Raw genomic sequence first — 18089 nt, 5'->3', positions numbered from 1 at the left:
TTTTTTTCGCTCGAGCCCGGTATTCGCAAAACCGGGTTCAGATTTCGAAGCTCAAAACCGGTATTAGCATTACCGGTTTTGCAGTGATGTGACATGTTGTAGGGAATCTTTGACCGGAACAGGACCACTACATAAAGCCCGAACCCAGCTTTGGAAAACTGGGTTCGGCCCAAATCCTAACACGTGGTGCGACGTGGTGAAACCCTACTTAAATTTGTAAACCTAATCTCTCTATATATTACATGTGATGTATCTACAACCATTATCAGTATTCTAACAAATATTTTGAGATAATACTCAAACACTCGACTATATTTCTAGGAATAATGGCATCTTCACATTCAACCCAATTATGGTTTAGTTAAGATGCGATGATTGTGTATCATTCGTAAATAAATCCTTCAAAATGCAGATCCATCAAAAAGAAGAAGTTTTCCTTTTTTTCACGTAATGAGTTATTGAGAAATTTGTGATGTCACTTACAGTTGTTTTGGTGTTTCAAAACAAGACTTCAAACTGCAATTATATTAATGGTATGAATTTAAGGGTGTTCCTTTTAGAATTTTAATTACGGATGATAATACTTTGACAATGATTTATCATCTGGGTGATGCGCAATTTGAAGTGAAGTTCGAGCCTACTTTTACAAACCAGTTGTTAAGCTTGACTCAAAGTCAATGTTTTTTTCAAGCGGGTAACCAGTCAGAAGATAACGAAGATGATGAAGACAGTGACGATGATGAAGACAATGAAGACGATGAACATGTCGAAGATGATGAAATTTCACCAATGGTTGATGAATCTGGTGATGAGGCACCTTATACAAGCGATGATACCATCGACGGATATAGCGTTGATGGGATGTATTTGGAGATGATGAAGGGGCACATGTAAAAGGTCCCTTGGAGCAACAACAACATTTTAATCTTGACAATGATGATGAAGATCGTCTAATGCCACTCAATGAAGTTCAAGAAGATGTGGTATTTTGGTCGATAGAAAGAAATGTGATAGAAAAAGGAATGGTTTTTCAAAGCAAGGCGGAACTTGTATACGTTATTAGGCTTTGAAACATAAGAGAAAACAGAGAAGTTATTGTTCAAGATTAGAGGCCACAGTTTTGGAAAGCACAGTGCATGACCAGGGAGAAGAATTATCGTGGTGTTATGGACCGGGTCCCCTGTAGGTGGGTTGTAGTTGGATCTAGCATAAACAGTTTAGGATTGTTATAGATCACAAAGTGGGTCAAGAGTTACAATTGCTATGGAGAAGTGATACCTAACAACAACTGATGTATGCCAACAAGTATGATAGCTTCTAAAATTTTGCCCCAGGTGAAGGAGGATTTAACTTATCAAGTCAAACACATCCATGCACAAGTAAAAAACAACTTTCAGTGCCAGATGTGACCTACGCCAAGGCGTTGAATGCAAGAAGGATAGCAATTGAAAGGTTGTATGGAACTTGGCCAAGTAACTTTGATGCATTGCCCAAGTATATTGCTGAATTACAATGTGCTAATCCAGACTCTAACCAGTTCAAGCCATATACAAACATTCAAGTTTGTATTTTGGACATTTGGACCGGTAATTAAGACATTCCAACGTTGTATTCCAGTGATCTTTGTCGATGACACTTATTTGAAACTGCAATGTGTTTAAACTGTATGAGAATGGGGCATCAAGTCTTTATAAATGTATCTTATTTTACCTAAAACTTGCATACATATTTAACTTTCAATTATTACTATTGTATGTATAAGGCCTCATATGACTTGTAGCCAATGACATAGCACCGATATTGATGATGTGGCAACTTATACGGTAGCCACGTGAACAAGAAAATACCAGTTACCGAATGAAAAAGTCATCTATCTATACAATTGCCAATAATAAAATGTTTGATGCATTAAACAACAATCTTAAACTTTGATACATTTAAACAAACTAATCCCCTTAATAAACAAGCAAGCTCAAACACTCCCTACTTCCCTAGTCCATAAATATAGTACCAAATAATATACTAAGGTTATTCATCTAATCTAAAATACTACTAAATAGCAACTTATTTTTCGTTTGTCGTCTTTATGTGACAACTTACCAATTTATGTCTTGCTAAGACTATCACACTTTCAAACCATGGTCCCTTTTCAACAAAAATAACTTCTTGTATTATACAATATCGAGTGGCTTATATAGCCGTTACACACACACTAACGGATACTAATAGAAACGGTTACAAGGTTACAATCACACAAGTTTGCACCCTCAACTATCGTATATGTACAGATTACCCCTTACGACCAATATTGTCTTATTATTGTTTATTAATTCTATTATTAGGATATTAAATACTAACAATTCAGCATGTTTACCTTCTGCTCTTCAACCAGCCTCAAGACACTCTCATCAGCTTTTTTCTGTTCCATGGAAGCCATATGCAGAGAAGTGTTTTGCAGATCATTCTGGATTGAAACACATAGAAATGAATCATATAAGTTGATTGTAAATATAAGTAGGATTAGCATGTATAAAAACTCTGCAACCTATGAACATCAACTTGTGAATACGATTACCTTTCTTTTATCTTCTTCTAGCTTCTGTTTATCGCGTTCTGTTTTGGCCTCACTCATTTTGAGTTTCCTGCTCCAGTCATCAAGCTTTTTCCTACGTTTTTCCAAATCTGCATTTAGCATTTCCTGTTCATCTAACACCCTTTTCACGTGCTCCCTGGCAATCCGCTATTAGCACTTGAGGTGGAAATTTGGAGCCCATAACCATAATGGAGAACTGTTTTGAGATTTTATATCTAATAAGTCAAACGGGTTAAGCCAAAGCATCTGGCTGGAACGTTAGCAGTTTAAATGGGTTGAAACTTGAAAGTCAGCTGAAGTGTATTTTCAAACACATAAAAACCTCCAAAATAGTTTTACAGATTGAAAGTTACATCACTGTATTCGAAAAGTTGGATAGAGGACTCAAGACGAAAGCAACGGGGGAGTAACAAACCTTCATAAAAAGCTTGATGAAGGTTGTCTTATTCCTCGAGCATCCTACTCAAAGACTTGGTTTTTTGACTTGCAAATCATCAACATTTTCTTTTCTCATGTCAATTTCAGTTGCCAACTCCACGACCGCTTTGTTTCTGTTTTCAACAGCTTCTTGAACAAGATCAGAAATCGTTTTCAGAACTCTATTAGCACGGAGATTCTCTCCTATCGGCCCTTGAGATTCAAAGTCACTCGCCCGAGCTATCCATACATAAATTCTAGAGTCATTAGGATTTTCAGAGGCCTTCCATTCTTTCTTACTGTGATGGGCAGCTTCAAATGACTTCTCAAACTCCATTGCATTTTTAAAACCAGTCCAATCATTATTAAATCCCACCAAAGCTTGTCCGGCCGTCTGTTTATGGTTGTCATTGATTTGTTAATTATATCATTGTCAAGTAAATATGGACACTTTTCATCAGTTTTTGATGTCTTTTGGTTTTTATTGATTGTCTAATGCGTGTATAATTTTAGCACGCCAAGCCCGGACACCTTATCAAGTAGAAGCCTGTCAATTTTGTCAGATAACAAGAGTCGACGAGGCAGAAAAAGAAAGTTAGTATCTATGTTTTCCCATTATGCCAGATATCTTTTCTTATATCACCCGTGTCTTTCTACTTATGCAAAATGTTTGTCCTTATCACAGATTTGGTACGTGACTTTGCGGGTCATCGATGCCGGTCTTCAAGTTATCTGAAAGTGCTACGAAGTATAAGTGTCACAACATAAGATAAAGTCGAAGGTGTTAAATAGGTCTGTGTATTTCTTTTTGTAGCTATGATAAATGAAAATTTTATAATTAGTAAATTGTTAAATACAAAATACTTGGCATTTCTGTTTATTTTCTAAAAAACTAATATGTTTTGAGTGGTCAGGGGATTAAGGTCTGCTTCTGTACCAAGGGCCTAAGAGAGTGCTTGTAGATGTACCTCTTCACAACAGAAGAGTCGCCCAAAGCTAACATCAAAGTTTGATGACCATACATGCTCGACTTTGATGACCTTTAAAGGAACATACATGCTAGAAAAGGAAATTCCTCAAGCCCAGAACGGTGTTACACGTGTAGGCGATGAAATTTTCAAGCCTTTAGTGGAATAGCAGGGTGTGAAGTCAGTTTTTCTAGTTTTCTTTTTGAGCCGCTTGTTAATGGGGTAGGTATTTACAGTTGGTGGACAATATGTTAAGTCTTGGAAGTTTCTTCTTTCAACATCATCATCGTTTTTTTGCTGGAAACATTTGTAAATGCTAAATGCTTTGATGGTTGAAATAGTTGTGTTTTCGTTTGCTCAGTTTCCAGTTTTCCGTTTCCCCTTATCACTTCCAAGTCTGTTTTTTTGTGGTCATCAGTTCTCCTGTGCTTAATGTAGTGCTGTAAACAAGTCCAAAGCTTTATCTAGTTATTTGAGCTTGGACTCGATCCCGGTTTATCTGAGTTGGGCTTAACCAAGCCTTGGGACTGCATTGCCACAACCTACATAATAAGAAAATCCCAAAATTTGGGGCAATGGCAACTCAGTTTCATGCCCGCCCCAAAAAGCCATGGCATTTACAAATGCTATTATAGAAACTAACTTGATATGCATTTAAACATCAATACCAAGCATATACTTAGATCTCAAGGTTAACTGTTACATATTCTTTCTAAAGACCTGACAAGTTTAAACATCTTAAAACACCATAATAGTACTTAGATCTCAAGGTTAACTGTTACACATTCAAGACCTGACAAGTTTACGAATCATAAAACACCATAATAGCCTAAGCTGCACTTACTCCGCTGTGCTTTGCCACATTATGAGCCTTGAATGCAGTTTTGCTCTTAAAGTCCCCACAAACGAAACAAACAACATTAATTTAATTAACTCGCTTTGTAGGAGTAGAATTCTTGTTTTGTAATATAGATAATAAAATCAGCAAGACTTATAATGAGGCTGCTGTTATATCAAAATACAGTTTTTAACAAGATTCCATGAAAACATGATAGTATTGAGACATTGACATTGTACGCGACATTTCTTAGACTATATGTATATATATATATATATATATATATAGGGGAAAGATAATTTGAGACCAACTAAAAAAAGTCCAAAAAAGGACCATTGATTTTCGTAAGTTACACACCACCATCATGATCTACTATGATATACAAGACTTTTTTGTAAAAACACTAAGACTTTTAAGCGACGGGCCCACAGAAAAATCATGTGTAAGTTAACTTACACACTTACACATGATTTTTTTATGGATCCATCGCCGGAAAATCTTAGTGTTTTTACAAAAAAGTCTTGTATATCATAGTAGATCATGATGGTGTACAAAAATCAATGGTCCTAGTTGGTTCTAAAATAAGAGATGGTCTCAAATTATCTCACTCCTATATATATATAGGGGAGCCTTATTTTGAGAACCCATTTTTTTGTAAGAACCGTAAGAACTCCTAATATTTTTATTGGATCACATGTTTTTTTTGTTCATTCACATATGAAACGTTATAAAAAAATATGTTGCAGAAGAAAATTTTTTTCAAAACCTTACATATAGTCGTTTGTCACATGTGAACAGAAAATGTTAACAAATTCATTCACAAGTTCATAAAAAGCTACTTTGAAGGTTTCATAAAAAAGTTTCTTCTACAACATACCTTTTTATATCATTTCACATGTGAATGAGCAAAAAAAACATGTGAACAAGTATATTATCCAAGAGTTCTCATGGTTCTTACAAAAAAAATGGTTCTCAAAATAAGGAAACTCTATATATAGATATATATATATATAGAGGAAAGTTATTTTTAGTACAAGGGTTTAAAAAAGTACAAAAAGTACAAGGTATTTCCTCCTTTTTCTTCCTTCTTCCTTCCATCTCCGACCACCACCACCACCATGATCATCTCCGACCACCACCATGATCCTCCGGCGACGGCGACCATCTCCGGCGAGAGTTACAGATGTGTAACTAACTTACACATGTGTAAGTACAACTTTTTTTTAGCATTTTAGGGTCTAAAATTTCTAGGTTTTTTCCTTCGCGAGACAATCACCACCAGCCACCATCATCTCCGACCACCCCAACCACGGCGCCGGCGCCGGCATCAAGGGCTTCGCCCGTACCGTAGCAAACCGTCACCATCTCTTGGATCGCCGCCTATCAAATCCATACGATTCCCATATGCGTCCCTTGACGGTCAGCTTAGAACGGATGAGGGCCTCTGGCCCGTACCGTATCCACCCGAAAACGCACCTGATTCTCGCCGGAAAGTTAACTTACACATGTGTAAGTCTCGCCGGAGATGGTCGCCGTCGCCGGAGAATCATGGTGGTGGTCGGAGATGATCATGGTGGTGGTGGTCGGAGATGATCATGGTGGTGGTGGTCGGAGATGGAAGGAACAAACATGTGTAAGTTAACTTAGACATGTACTTTTTGTACTTTTTTAAATGCTTGAACTATAAATAACCCACCCCTATATATATATATATATATATATATATATATATCAGCAGCTGCAAGTATACTTTATTACCTAATCAAAATGTATAGACAGAAAATTGTTGCTCATCCAGTTGATTTTATAAAACTGCTGGTTAAATAATAAGAAACGAGTCATATATTTCAAGAATAATCTTAGTTTCGAGCTTAAGCGCATTATTATCTTTAGTTGTTTTTGGCAATCTGCTACTTAAAGGAAACATTGCATAGGTACTCATATAATTCATGTAATCATTTTCTTTACCCATATTGTTCTGTACCAATTTCTTAACCCATTTACGACAGTCCTTGACTCGACTCAAATTGGCTCAACCGATTTCATGGTATAGTAAGTCTAACATTATTATACATACTACTACCCATTTAACCCCGATAACGATAGCTAAATATTTATCACAAGACTCAATTATGGAGTGTATAAGAGTTGTCCAATAACCAAAGAGGCTACCTGTTACATTGCTGGCAGGAGAATTCAGTCTCAGCTGCATTGCTGCTTGCACTAGAAAGTTCCTGTAACATTTGTTTTGGCAACGGGAAGTTATTTATATGATAAAATTGTTTGCCAATAATCAATACGATAAAAAAAAAGGCTGACCTTAAAGTATGCATCAACAGCAGCACAAACTCCCATGTGATTCAAGGTATTAGATACTCCAAAGAAAGTATCAGTACACAAGCATTTAAACCAGTCACTCTTACTCTTCAATTCACATTTTCTTGCCAAACGCACGTACTTTGGTTCTGCATGGGAAAAAAAATACTCAGATTATTGTGTTTTGAAATCGTAAATAATCTGTTTTAAATGTTTGGCAAAAACTTAAAAAAAATTAACTATTTGCGTTTGTTGGGCCTTAAAATGCCAAAATAAAAAGCAAGTTCTTCCTTGCTGCAACAGAATGTGGAAAGTAAAATTCATATTGTTTTACCCCTTTTACCAAATTACCCCAAAAAATACCCCATAAATTTCTAACACGTAAAACATAACATGTTTCACAGTTTTTGAGTGTATCAAGGGATCATAATAATATGCAGGCAAATCAGGATCCTCTGTTTTTATACACATAACCATCGGTGTATGATATATGCATAACCTTACTTTTCTTGGCCTGTTGTTATACAGATGAGGGAAAGCAATCCTGTACTCGGTCCTCAAAGGTGAACGGATGATAAGTTTATTGATATCATTGAACTCATTCCAATCCTCGTCACCCTTCTCCATGTCACGGTACAAGGGTTCAAATTTTGGACCACCTAAAAAACAATGGAAGTGGTTAGGAGATGCTCAAACAAGTCATAACAGCGATCAGTAAGTTCAACAAACACTTGACAGGTATGTACTGGTGACATACAGCAATTAGCCAGGATAAATGACGGAGACGTAATCAGATAAACATACCTGGTATGCACATGTTAAGAGCTTTGGCAGTGAAAAACGACTCCATATCAAACAGGTAGAAGTAATTCCTATCAATAAGATCAGATAGCAATTGTCCTGCTAATCGATGAAGTGTGGCCCTGATAGGAAGTGAGAGATGCCACTTTCTATAACTTGGTCCATTAATAAATTTGGTCTTCACTAGAGGCTTATGGTCATAGAACCAAGTATATACAGCAGAATCTTCTCATCCAACTCTAGTTGAATGGGTTCCAAAGGATCCACATCCAGAAGATTGTCCGTATAATCCAATGGAGGGTCCTCGTCATCAAAAGGAGGAAAACGCATTCTCTTGAAATGTCTTTGATCCCTCTTCTCCCTCTGCTTCATGATCCACATGGTCCCCCACTGCACAAGTTCATAAAGATCGATTTCTTTCATGAGAATGATATTGGAAAGTAAAAATAAGTTACTGTTGAACACCCTTTTACTTGTGTCTTTTCCACTTCATAGAACTATTACTTTAAAGAAAAATGCCATACCTGAGCAAGATATATTGGTTCAACAACCCATGGAATCTCATTAACAAATGTGATTGCACCAGTGATGTGATATAGCACTTTAACATCACGGACCTATGTTAAAAAAAAAATCGGTAAATCATTCAGGAAAAGACAGATTGCAAAACAACTCATAATATCAGGAAAGTTAAGCGGCCAAGAGAGATGATATAACAGTACCTGTTCCCAGGGCATGGGCATGTTCTCCAGAAGCTTGTAAACTGAGGAACAAAGTTAAGAGTCCCAAGGTATACACGTTTTCGATACTTTTTCGATGACATATCACCATGATCCCTATAAACAAAACCATTTTGCAAATTTAGATGATCCCAACAAAATATAGCAAGAAACTGCAGCTGGTCAGTTCACAAACAGAATTCTGATATAAAAATAATTATTAAAAGAAAAAAAAAAAAAAGAAGCTGAGAAGCAGAAAGACAAACATAAAACGATATGCTTGCAATCTAAGCAATCCCCCAAAATCAAAAAACTAAGCTCCAAATACATACGCACAAAGTAGTGAAGAAGTATGAAATCTGCTCTCCTAAACCTACTTTCAAGTTTCAACAAGTTCACATCAGAAAAATAGCATCCCATGTGAGAAACACAGATTGGCAAACCAGGGTTCACACAGAAAACATACATCGAATCACACTATGTTATAAATGATGTAACAAAGAACATGTGTAAATTTTACAACTTACACATGTGTAAGCACCACCCACCATCATCTCCGACCACCACCATGATTTTCCGGCGACGGCGACCATCGCCACCATGACTTACACATGTGTAAGTTATATGGATGCAAATTAACCATCATCTCCGACCACCGCCACCATCATCTACACACTACAAATGCCACACACACACACACACAAACACACACACACACATATATATATATATATATAATTTTTCAATCAGTGCTTATTTCTATCTGGTTAATGAATGGGTGTCAATGACTTATACATAACTATCTGTCATTTTATATATACATAGACAACCTTTATATTTGACACATATAAATACTAGACACTAGCATACATTTCTAACTTGACATATTCAACTTAGAGTTTAGATTAACTATCAACATTTTCCCTTAAACTAATCTTTGGTTTAAGACAGGTTTTCGTTGGCTCTTTATTATCATTAATGTGATTAGATTTTTTTTTTTGCTTGTCTTTATTTTTGTCTTTCACTTCTAACATTTCCTTAAAAAATAGTTGCTTACTTACCTCTTCCTGCTTGTGATTCACATGTTTAAGACTATCTCGAATGGAGAGTTTGCTTGACTAGACAAGTTTGCTAGTCAGTTTGCCAAACCAATTTGACAAATTGTATTTTTGGGGCCAACTTTAGTTTTTTATTTTTAAGTAGATATGAGTATGTATTTTTTTTTTTTTAATTTTAAGTATGTTGGATTGGAGACAATGAGTTCAGTATATTAATATAGTATGCTAGAATAATTTTCTGATGCGTTGCTAAGTTAATCGGTCTGTGTGAGAATATTGACATTCTTTAGAATCAAAGTTGAATCAAATTTAGTCATGATAGGCTCTTTAAAGACCCGTTGAAATACGAAAAATTTAGTTAAAAGGCCCTAGAAATAAAGGTTAAAGGTGAAATTTCAACAAATGGTTGGTGGGCACCAAGAGCATTTCAAAAACAGTACCCCGATTCACATCTTGGACATAAGGAAGAAGATGATGTTGTGGGGGTATAAGGAAGCAGAATCAATCTCGAAGTAGAAAAAGGTTGTTGGCAGATTGGAGATGTCAGTGGAGCATTTCATCGAACATGTGGTAGGCAATGGAAAACAACTAATAATAAAGAGTTGATTTTAATCTTATTACACATCAATTCTTTAAGAGACCTGACCTAGTTACGGAAGAGCATAGAGGGCTTCCTTACTAAATCATACAGAAAGTAATAGCATTTATACATACATTCTTCAACAAAGTCTAGCCACCTTCGACGCCAGTAAGGATTCATGTAAAGAACCGCAGCAAATCCCAACATGACCACAGACCATGTGGCATAAAAGGATGCCATATCAATATCGTACCATTTTTCAGTGCCTTCTTCAGCTGGTGGAACGATGATCGTCGGTGACTTGGTCGTAGTCGTGCATTGCTTCTCTAGCGGCTGCCCGCAAAGAAATGGGTTCCCTTCATAGCTTGCACTGGAAAAGGTACCAAACTGTGCTGTCAAGTCTGGGAGTCTACCTGATAGATTGTTGTTGGAAACATTAAAAACAGCCAAGGAGTTCAGCTTAGTTAGTTCCGATGGAACTTTGCCACTCAGACGATTTGAAGAAAGGTCCATGCTTTCTATATTCGAAAGATTTGAGAACGACACTGGGATGGGTCCAGTCAGCTGGTTGTGAGAAAGGTTCAAAACGTGAATCTGGGTCAACCTCCCTAGTTCCGGTGGGATTTCACCTGTGAGTTTGTTGCACGATAGATCCAACCCTGTCATGTTATCGAGGATCTTACCTTTGTAGGGGCGAGGCATGCTTTTTATTGTAAACTCAGCTATGTCTTCTGTTTCAAACGTCTCCACAAATTCGCCAAAATCAACTGAAACCCCAAAACCCAAGCTGGAAATTAATTCCTGTATGAAAGCAGGGTAAGTTGCCCCAGTAATATTTTCAAGGCAGGGAGGTATTGAACCAGAAAGGAAGTTGCTAGATAAATCTATCAAACTCGCATTACGTAACTGGCACAACTGCTTTGGAATCGACCCCCTAAACTTATTTTTTCCCAAAAGAAGGATCCTCAAATTGGATAGTTCACCAAGAACCTCAGGAATACTGCCTGACAAGCTGTTGTTTTGTATATCCAAAGTCAAAACACTGGTCAAATTGCTAAACGAAGCTGGTATAGATCCAGTAAATCTGTTGAAACCCAAATGTAGATGCTTCACAAATTGCCAACTTAAGCAGGACGGGATGGGACCTGAGAAACTATTATATGAGATATCGAGAAAAGAGAATGAAGCTGTTCCACAAGGAAACTGCCCCTCCAACTGATTGTTTCTCACCAAAAGTTCCACGATAGAATGGTTGCTTATCCAACCGGGTATCATACCCGAGAATGAGTTATCGCTAATATCCAGAAGATACATATAAACGTTCTCGCCAAGCACACTTGCAATCTTCCCTGTGAAAAGGTTGCTATCTAACTGAAGCCTCGTTAAAGAACCGAAGCTTAAGTTTCCCGATAGTACCTCTCCCTGCAAGCTGTTATCTGATAGTTTTAATTGCCACAACTCCGAAAGATTTGTGAGCAATCCCATTGGTACTTCTCCACTCAACTGATTATGAGATAAATCCAGTGCCTCTAACCGACTCAATTCACCAACGGAAAATGGGATAACACCATCTAAAAAATTCCTGGACATATTTAACTGAGTTATACTGGGAAAGAGCTTTTGTATATCGCTGGGGATAGTACCTCTCACGAGATTTTCAGAAATATCCAACCACACCATTCGGTCGTTCCTTAATAATGACAGCATAGAAATATTACCGTCGAATGAGTTGTTCCTTAGAATAAGAAATTCCACGGCAGTATTATTTTTTGTCAACCAATTTGGAAAGTGTCCCTCCAAGGAGTTGTGCGACATGTCTAGGAACTGTAACTTGTGCTGGAGAAGTAGAAAACTAGGAACACCACTTCCTTTTGGCCTGTTAATATGGCAATTCGACAGCACGAGAACTTTCAACTGGAATGTTGGAATCCAACCTTTAGGCTCTTCTGTTATGACCACAAACTTGTCGTTGTCGCTTTTAAAAGCAACTACCTCAAGCTTTGTATGATTGGAGAATAAGCTGAAGGAGAATGAATCTTCAAACTTGTTATGACTAAAATCTACGTGCTCGAGAGATGTGAGATTAGCGAACAGAGATGGCGGAAGTGATCCCGTGAATAAATTTGAAGAAATATCAAAGACCTTAAGAGATGATAGCCTGTTGAAACATTCAGGCAGGCTACCACTGAACATGTTGTCACTAAGATCGAGCTCATGGAGATTCTTTAAGTCACATAACCCTGTCAAAATATTTTTTTTAAAAAAAGACTATGGTTAAGCCTTTAAGAGTAAACACGACATACATTACATTTGCATATCTTAATTAATGCATTCTTTAGATATGTTACCAGTTTCAGGCAGCGATCCATTGAGTGCGTTGCCAGCGAATGAGATGGCCCTAAGAGAAGACAATGACTGTATTGTCGACGGGATACTTCCAGAAAAGCTGTTTTGACTCAAATCTAAGACCTCCAGATGGTGAAAAGATGCCAAAGCTATATGACAGGCAACAGGAAAATATTTCTAATCATTTATGATTGATGGTTCAAGTGGATTAAGCTAATTATTTCTGATGGGTAGGTAATTAGTACTTGACTAGTTTTATTTAGGCAGTGGCACTCTTTAAATGAATTATTGATGTAAGGAAAAGTGTTTACCTTCTATTGGTAGCGTTCCATTGAAATTATTACCTCTCAAGCAGAGGATTTCCAAGTCAGGCAAATGGGGCAGTTCTGAAATTAGATAAAAAAAATTAAAAAAAAAAGACACGAGGTAAATCGATAATAAATACAATAAGCAATAAAAAGGCTGTCAATCATATGTAACGATGGAGTAAGTTTTAATTATTGCATGTACCCGGTGATACATTCTATGATATGACAACCATATATATATAGATGTCATGCCAACAAAATTAACGCCAGACACGTACTATCTCAATATGTGAGAGTTAGAGATGCATGATGATAACAACATTTAGAGTTGAAACCATATTTGGATACATTTGAAACAAATCATTACCAAAGGGTATTTCTTCTTCGAAATCATATCCAAAATTCAAAGAAAGAATTCTTAGGGATGGAAAAGCAGCGATGGATCGCATGACGTCTTTTTTGAAGAAGTTATCATCCAACATCAATCAAATTAAAATAAGATATAGAATCAATTTGGCGATTTTATTTTTCTACCATCATAATAATGGAAATAAAATGAAAAAACTTGCAAATAACAGCAAGCTTAGTTCAAATATAGTTAGATAAAGTAGTTTGATTATACTTATCATACAAATTATACATATCTACTAACAAACTTATACACAAAAAAGATGGTCTGGTTTTTCTTGTTTGACCCGAACTGTTGAACTGGTTGAAACGTGAACCGTTCTCTAACATGGTTCAATGTTCAATCCCGCTCTGAAAACATTGTTTATCATATAATTTTAGTAGTGGTTCAAGATCTAGTGAAGCTATCAAATAAATCAAAAATATAATATAATGGCCGGCTAATTAAATAAGAAGTACAGTAAAATTAAAATATGTTGTCACATAAGGACAAAAACCTTTAGCTGTAAATGTTACGTCATCATGTATTAGACTCAGCAATCTATTAGTCACAATAGTAACTTGACCGAAAATTTTATATGGAATCAGGTAAAAAAAAAACCAAAGTGAAAAACTCAGCAATCAGGTTGTTATAGTTGACGGAAAAGTTGAAGGGGCAAGTGAAAAACTAGTATGTATTTTTAGACGATAAACCCAATAATAATTTTGACACACCTTCGGTAGTACTCTATGTGAAAAAGTATTATTTTTCCTTGTTGTAAAGTTAAAGAATAGACATGAAGAAAATATAATGATTTATGAAGCTAGAGATAAAACTCACCTTCGGTTGGAAACACAGATAACGGATTATAACTAAGATCTACTTCTTTTAGCGATGAAATGACACTTAAAGATGTGATAATCGTTCCATTAAATTGATTGTAAGCGAGAGATAGAGTTTCCAAACTCTTCAATTTAGAAATCTTCTCTGAACCTCCTATCATAACACATGTATGGATTTATTAGTGTAGAAATAAATATTTCTAATCAATTAACCAATACTCCACCATTAATTACCAAAATTTCTTTCTAAAAACTCCTCATTAGTTTTATAAGCAAAGGATTACAAAAAATAATGTTCAAACAAAGTACAAAATCATGTATTAGTTTTTAGATTTCTCCAAAATTTCAAAGAAAACTACTGTATAATTTATGGGAGAAATCAAGATGGTATAGTTAAGCATGTGCATTTTTACTATATTAGTTCCCATAATTTTTTTTAATGAGAACTTTCTTTTCTCCCAAAAAAAGAATCAAAATTCATAAGCACGGTGTATAATTTTGCGGTGTTGTAAGAAAAGTAACTGTTCAGTGCCGCCTTTCGTGGGTTTTGAGCCCCAATACCTCAACGGTGTTTGGGGGAGGTTAAGATGTAGGCAGATCTTACCTCTACCTTAGTAGAGAGGCTGCTTCCAGTTTCTACCTAAATGGTAGAAAATGCCCTCCAACCTTTGCATGGGATGAGGATCGAACCCATGACCTCTGTCTCTAGAGGCCAAGGGTGTTTACCACTGATCCAACCATGCTGCTTTTTGCGGTGTTGTAAGAGTACGTATCAAATTCCATTACCTGGCACTTGGAAGGTACCATAAGAGTCGCTCCCAGTGAGATCCAATACCACTAAGTTTTCCAAAGCTGCCAATATTGATATATCTGCAAAAATGTATAACCCTCAATCTTCGGAACGAATGGATATAAACTACGAACCCGAATTAATAATTCAACACATAGTCACCTACATTGATGTATTTGCGCATTCCTTTAGAACAATTAAAGCATCAATTATCATGTCAATATGTCGTAGTATAGTCAACATATAGAGCTCTCAGTTTTGACACGCGAAACATGTTAATACAACACAACAACACATGGTTAAACCATAACAACTAATTTATTAATGGTTTCACACGGTAACATTGTTAAATATCAAGGTATAAGAATTAAAAAAATTAAAAATGGTGAGTTACATAAATATATTTTTAGAAACAAATAGAACCATTATCAGTTATTAAAAAAAAACAAACAAAGAAAGAAAATGAAGCCAAACCATCATACGTATGGTATACCGGCCAATAGATACCGGTTACATTGGTTTGGTTTAGTATTCTCCTATCAGTCACACGGTCCGGTTCGGTTTGATATACATAGCAATTTGGGTTCCAGTTTGGTTTGAGTTATAGGGAGAAACTGGGTAACCACGCCGTAAACACCCTAACATTATTTAAAATTTGTCGGCCCATATATTCCAAAAAAAAAACAACGAAATTAAGGAGTTAGAAATATCCTTGTTTTAGAAAGAAAAAAGTCTGGCCTTCATAAGAAACTCTTCAGTCCAGGAATTTGAAAAAGGTGTGATCCACTATAGCAACTTTAATTTATCATGAAGTATTGTTCCCAACAAAATTATTACGTAATTAACTAAGGTCTTACCGTTTTTAACTTTTGTTCCACTTTCTGCTTTGCTTGATGACGGATAGTTGTCTTTGGCAGTGCAACTCATATCCAAAGTTTTGAGTGAGGTGACTCCACCTAATGAAGGAAAGAGGCCGCTTCCAATACTATTATAACTAAGATTGAATGTCTCCAGTTTTTTCAAACTCGACAACCTTTCGGGTCCTGTAAAACAGTCAAACAAATTAAAAGTTATAATATTTCTAGACAATTATGATATAAAAAAATGTTATCTAACATGTTAGAAGTATTGGTAACTTATTATGGTAATCAAGAAAAGAATGATCGAGCTGGTCATTGTATTGTGGGTTAGTTTTGTATAAGCTATGTGTGTTAAAATAGATATTTGTTGTTTTTCATATGGGTTTCAATGTTGCAACGTATGAAGAAAAACAACAAAATATGCAATGTATTTTCATGTTTGCTCGTTAGGGCGGACATAACAGTTCATCTTTTTTGAGATGTAGAACACCTTAGAGATCGGTGATGGTGGGATATCAGTTGTCACCGGGTGTGAATTGGATGCGGGAAACAGCCTACATGCATATAGTTCCGAGGTCTTGACGAACAATAATGCTGGAACTAATTAACACTATCATCACCAGGCCGGCAACACCTCCGACCATCACCACTGTGAGGCGATGTCATACCACCACCAGATTCTTTGTCTACATCTTATTTCTTTTTTATTAGATTTATTTTTGTTTGTGTTGCTGTTGATGCTAATAATATATATGTAGATCTTATCTCTTGTTTGTTTGAGTTGAAGTCGTTACTGGTGGGTAAGTGATGAGATGATAGTTATTTTTCTTGTCTGTGAGAAAAAAACATATATATATAGTAGTGTAGTAATTATTGGACAAAGAAGCGAATGATACCTGTGCTAAGTATCGTGTCGTCAATATGATTTAATGACAAATCGAGACTTCTCAGTTCTTTAAAATGAAGAAAGAGAGAAACATTTAACGGCCATATTTTATCACTGTGGTAGGAGTACCAATCATCTGTAGGTTCACCAATCATGTTTCCCAAAGACAGGTACGTTACATGCCCGGTGGTCATGTTACACTTGACTCTCTCCCAATTACAGCATTCGTTGCGTCTACTACCACTGGTATTTCCATGATCAACCCAAGTGGGAAGAAGATTAATAATGCCCACATCATATTTGTAGCAAAAATCATTCAAGGAGGCTTTGATATCTAGAAGTGCCTTTCTTTCTTCTTCTATACAAACACCTTGTATCTGTCCAACCATGAAAATTGGTAGCATCATCATGCATACAAAAAACCCATACAACCATGGTTCATGATTGCTTGAAAAGCAACTCTCCATTTTATATAGTAGAATCAAATAATAATTAAGGGTGATGTTATTGTTGTTTGGTTATTATATAGGAAAAAAATCCTTGTATATATACACAATGACCAATAGAACTTGTGTGGGACGACCATAATATCGTATTTTCTCTATTTCACAAAAAACTTCTTTTTTTTTGTTTTTTATTTTAAAGGTGTGGATTATTCGCAACGGAGAGTCTAGAATATGTTTTCTTAACCGGGTTTGCATTAAAGAGTCTCCTCATCTCGAATACCTAGTAAAATGAGAAACCCCCAACTATAAGAAAAATAAGCCTTTTAGCATATACTTATATTTAATAGTCTTTGAAGATATAAAAAACGTTGTCAATCTATTCATATGAATAAATTACGAGTATATACTATTATTCACAAGTGAGACAAATCTATTTAAGGTTAGTTATGAAGTCTATAATGAAGTCAAAGTCATTTAAAATATATGAAAATGTGCATGTAACGTGTAACTTGACTTGTCAATAAGTCTTCAAGTCAATGGTCAATTCTCGTCAATTAGACTGATCTAACGTCCTCCCGCTACTTGTTCTAGTTGTCCATTTTAGAAAGATAAGATATCACTGGAGTGGCTATTTCTAGTTGTCCATTGTTAGAAAGATAAGATTTCACAGGAGTAAGAAGCACTCCTTATGAGAACTTAGAAAAACAAAACACTACTAAAAATTTGGCATTCTTAACTTTTCTAACAACTAAGATTGGATAAGAATAGAAACTGCTTCATGACTGATCAAGTGAATATGTGGTTAGGAGTTTTCATAGAAATACTAGTTACACAATACACCTTAAAAATGTCATCAAATCGATCAGGAGTATGATTCACGTACTTCGAGACTTTTGAACTCTCCGAGTTTTCCAAGTCTTTGATAAAACCTAT

The 18089-nt window shown here is 35.9% G+C and overlaps 1 protein-coding gene across 1 annotated transcript; it reads right to left on the bottom strand.

The window, feature by feature from the left end:
- Positions 1 to 10322: 10322 nt before the first annotated feature.
- LOC122607232 (receptor like protein 21-like) lies at positions 10323 to 17212 on the bottom strand. Its single transcript, XM_043780167.1, has 7 exons — positions 16721 to 17212; positions 15822 to 16007; positions 14961 to 15044; positions 14173 to 14328; positions 13280 to 13425; positions 12639 to 12813; positions 10323 to 12530 (listed from the first exon to the last, which is right to left on the bottom strand). Exons 1-7 carry the CDS (start codon positions 17175 to 17177, stop codon positions 10357 to 10359), a joined length of 3378 nt encoding a protein of 1125 aa, XP_043636102.1. The 5' UTR covers positions 17178 to 17212; the 3' UTR covers positions 10323 to 10356.
- Between the last annotated feature and the right edge of the window lie 877 nt (positions 17213 to 18089).

This window comes from Erigeron canadensis, chromosome 7 (genome assembly GCF_010389155.1).
Source record: "Erigeron canadensis isolate Cc75 chromosome 7, C_canadensis_v1, whole genome shotgun sequence".
NCBI classification, from domain to species: domain Eukaryota; kingdom Viridiplantae; phylum Streptophyta; class Magnoliopsida; order Asterales; family Asteraceae; genus Erigeron; species Erigeron canadensis.
This window is presented reverse-complemented; position numbering and strand designations above follow the sequence as displayed.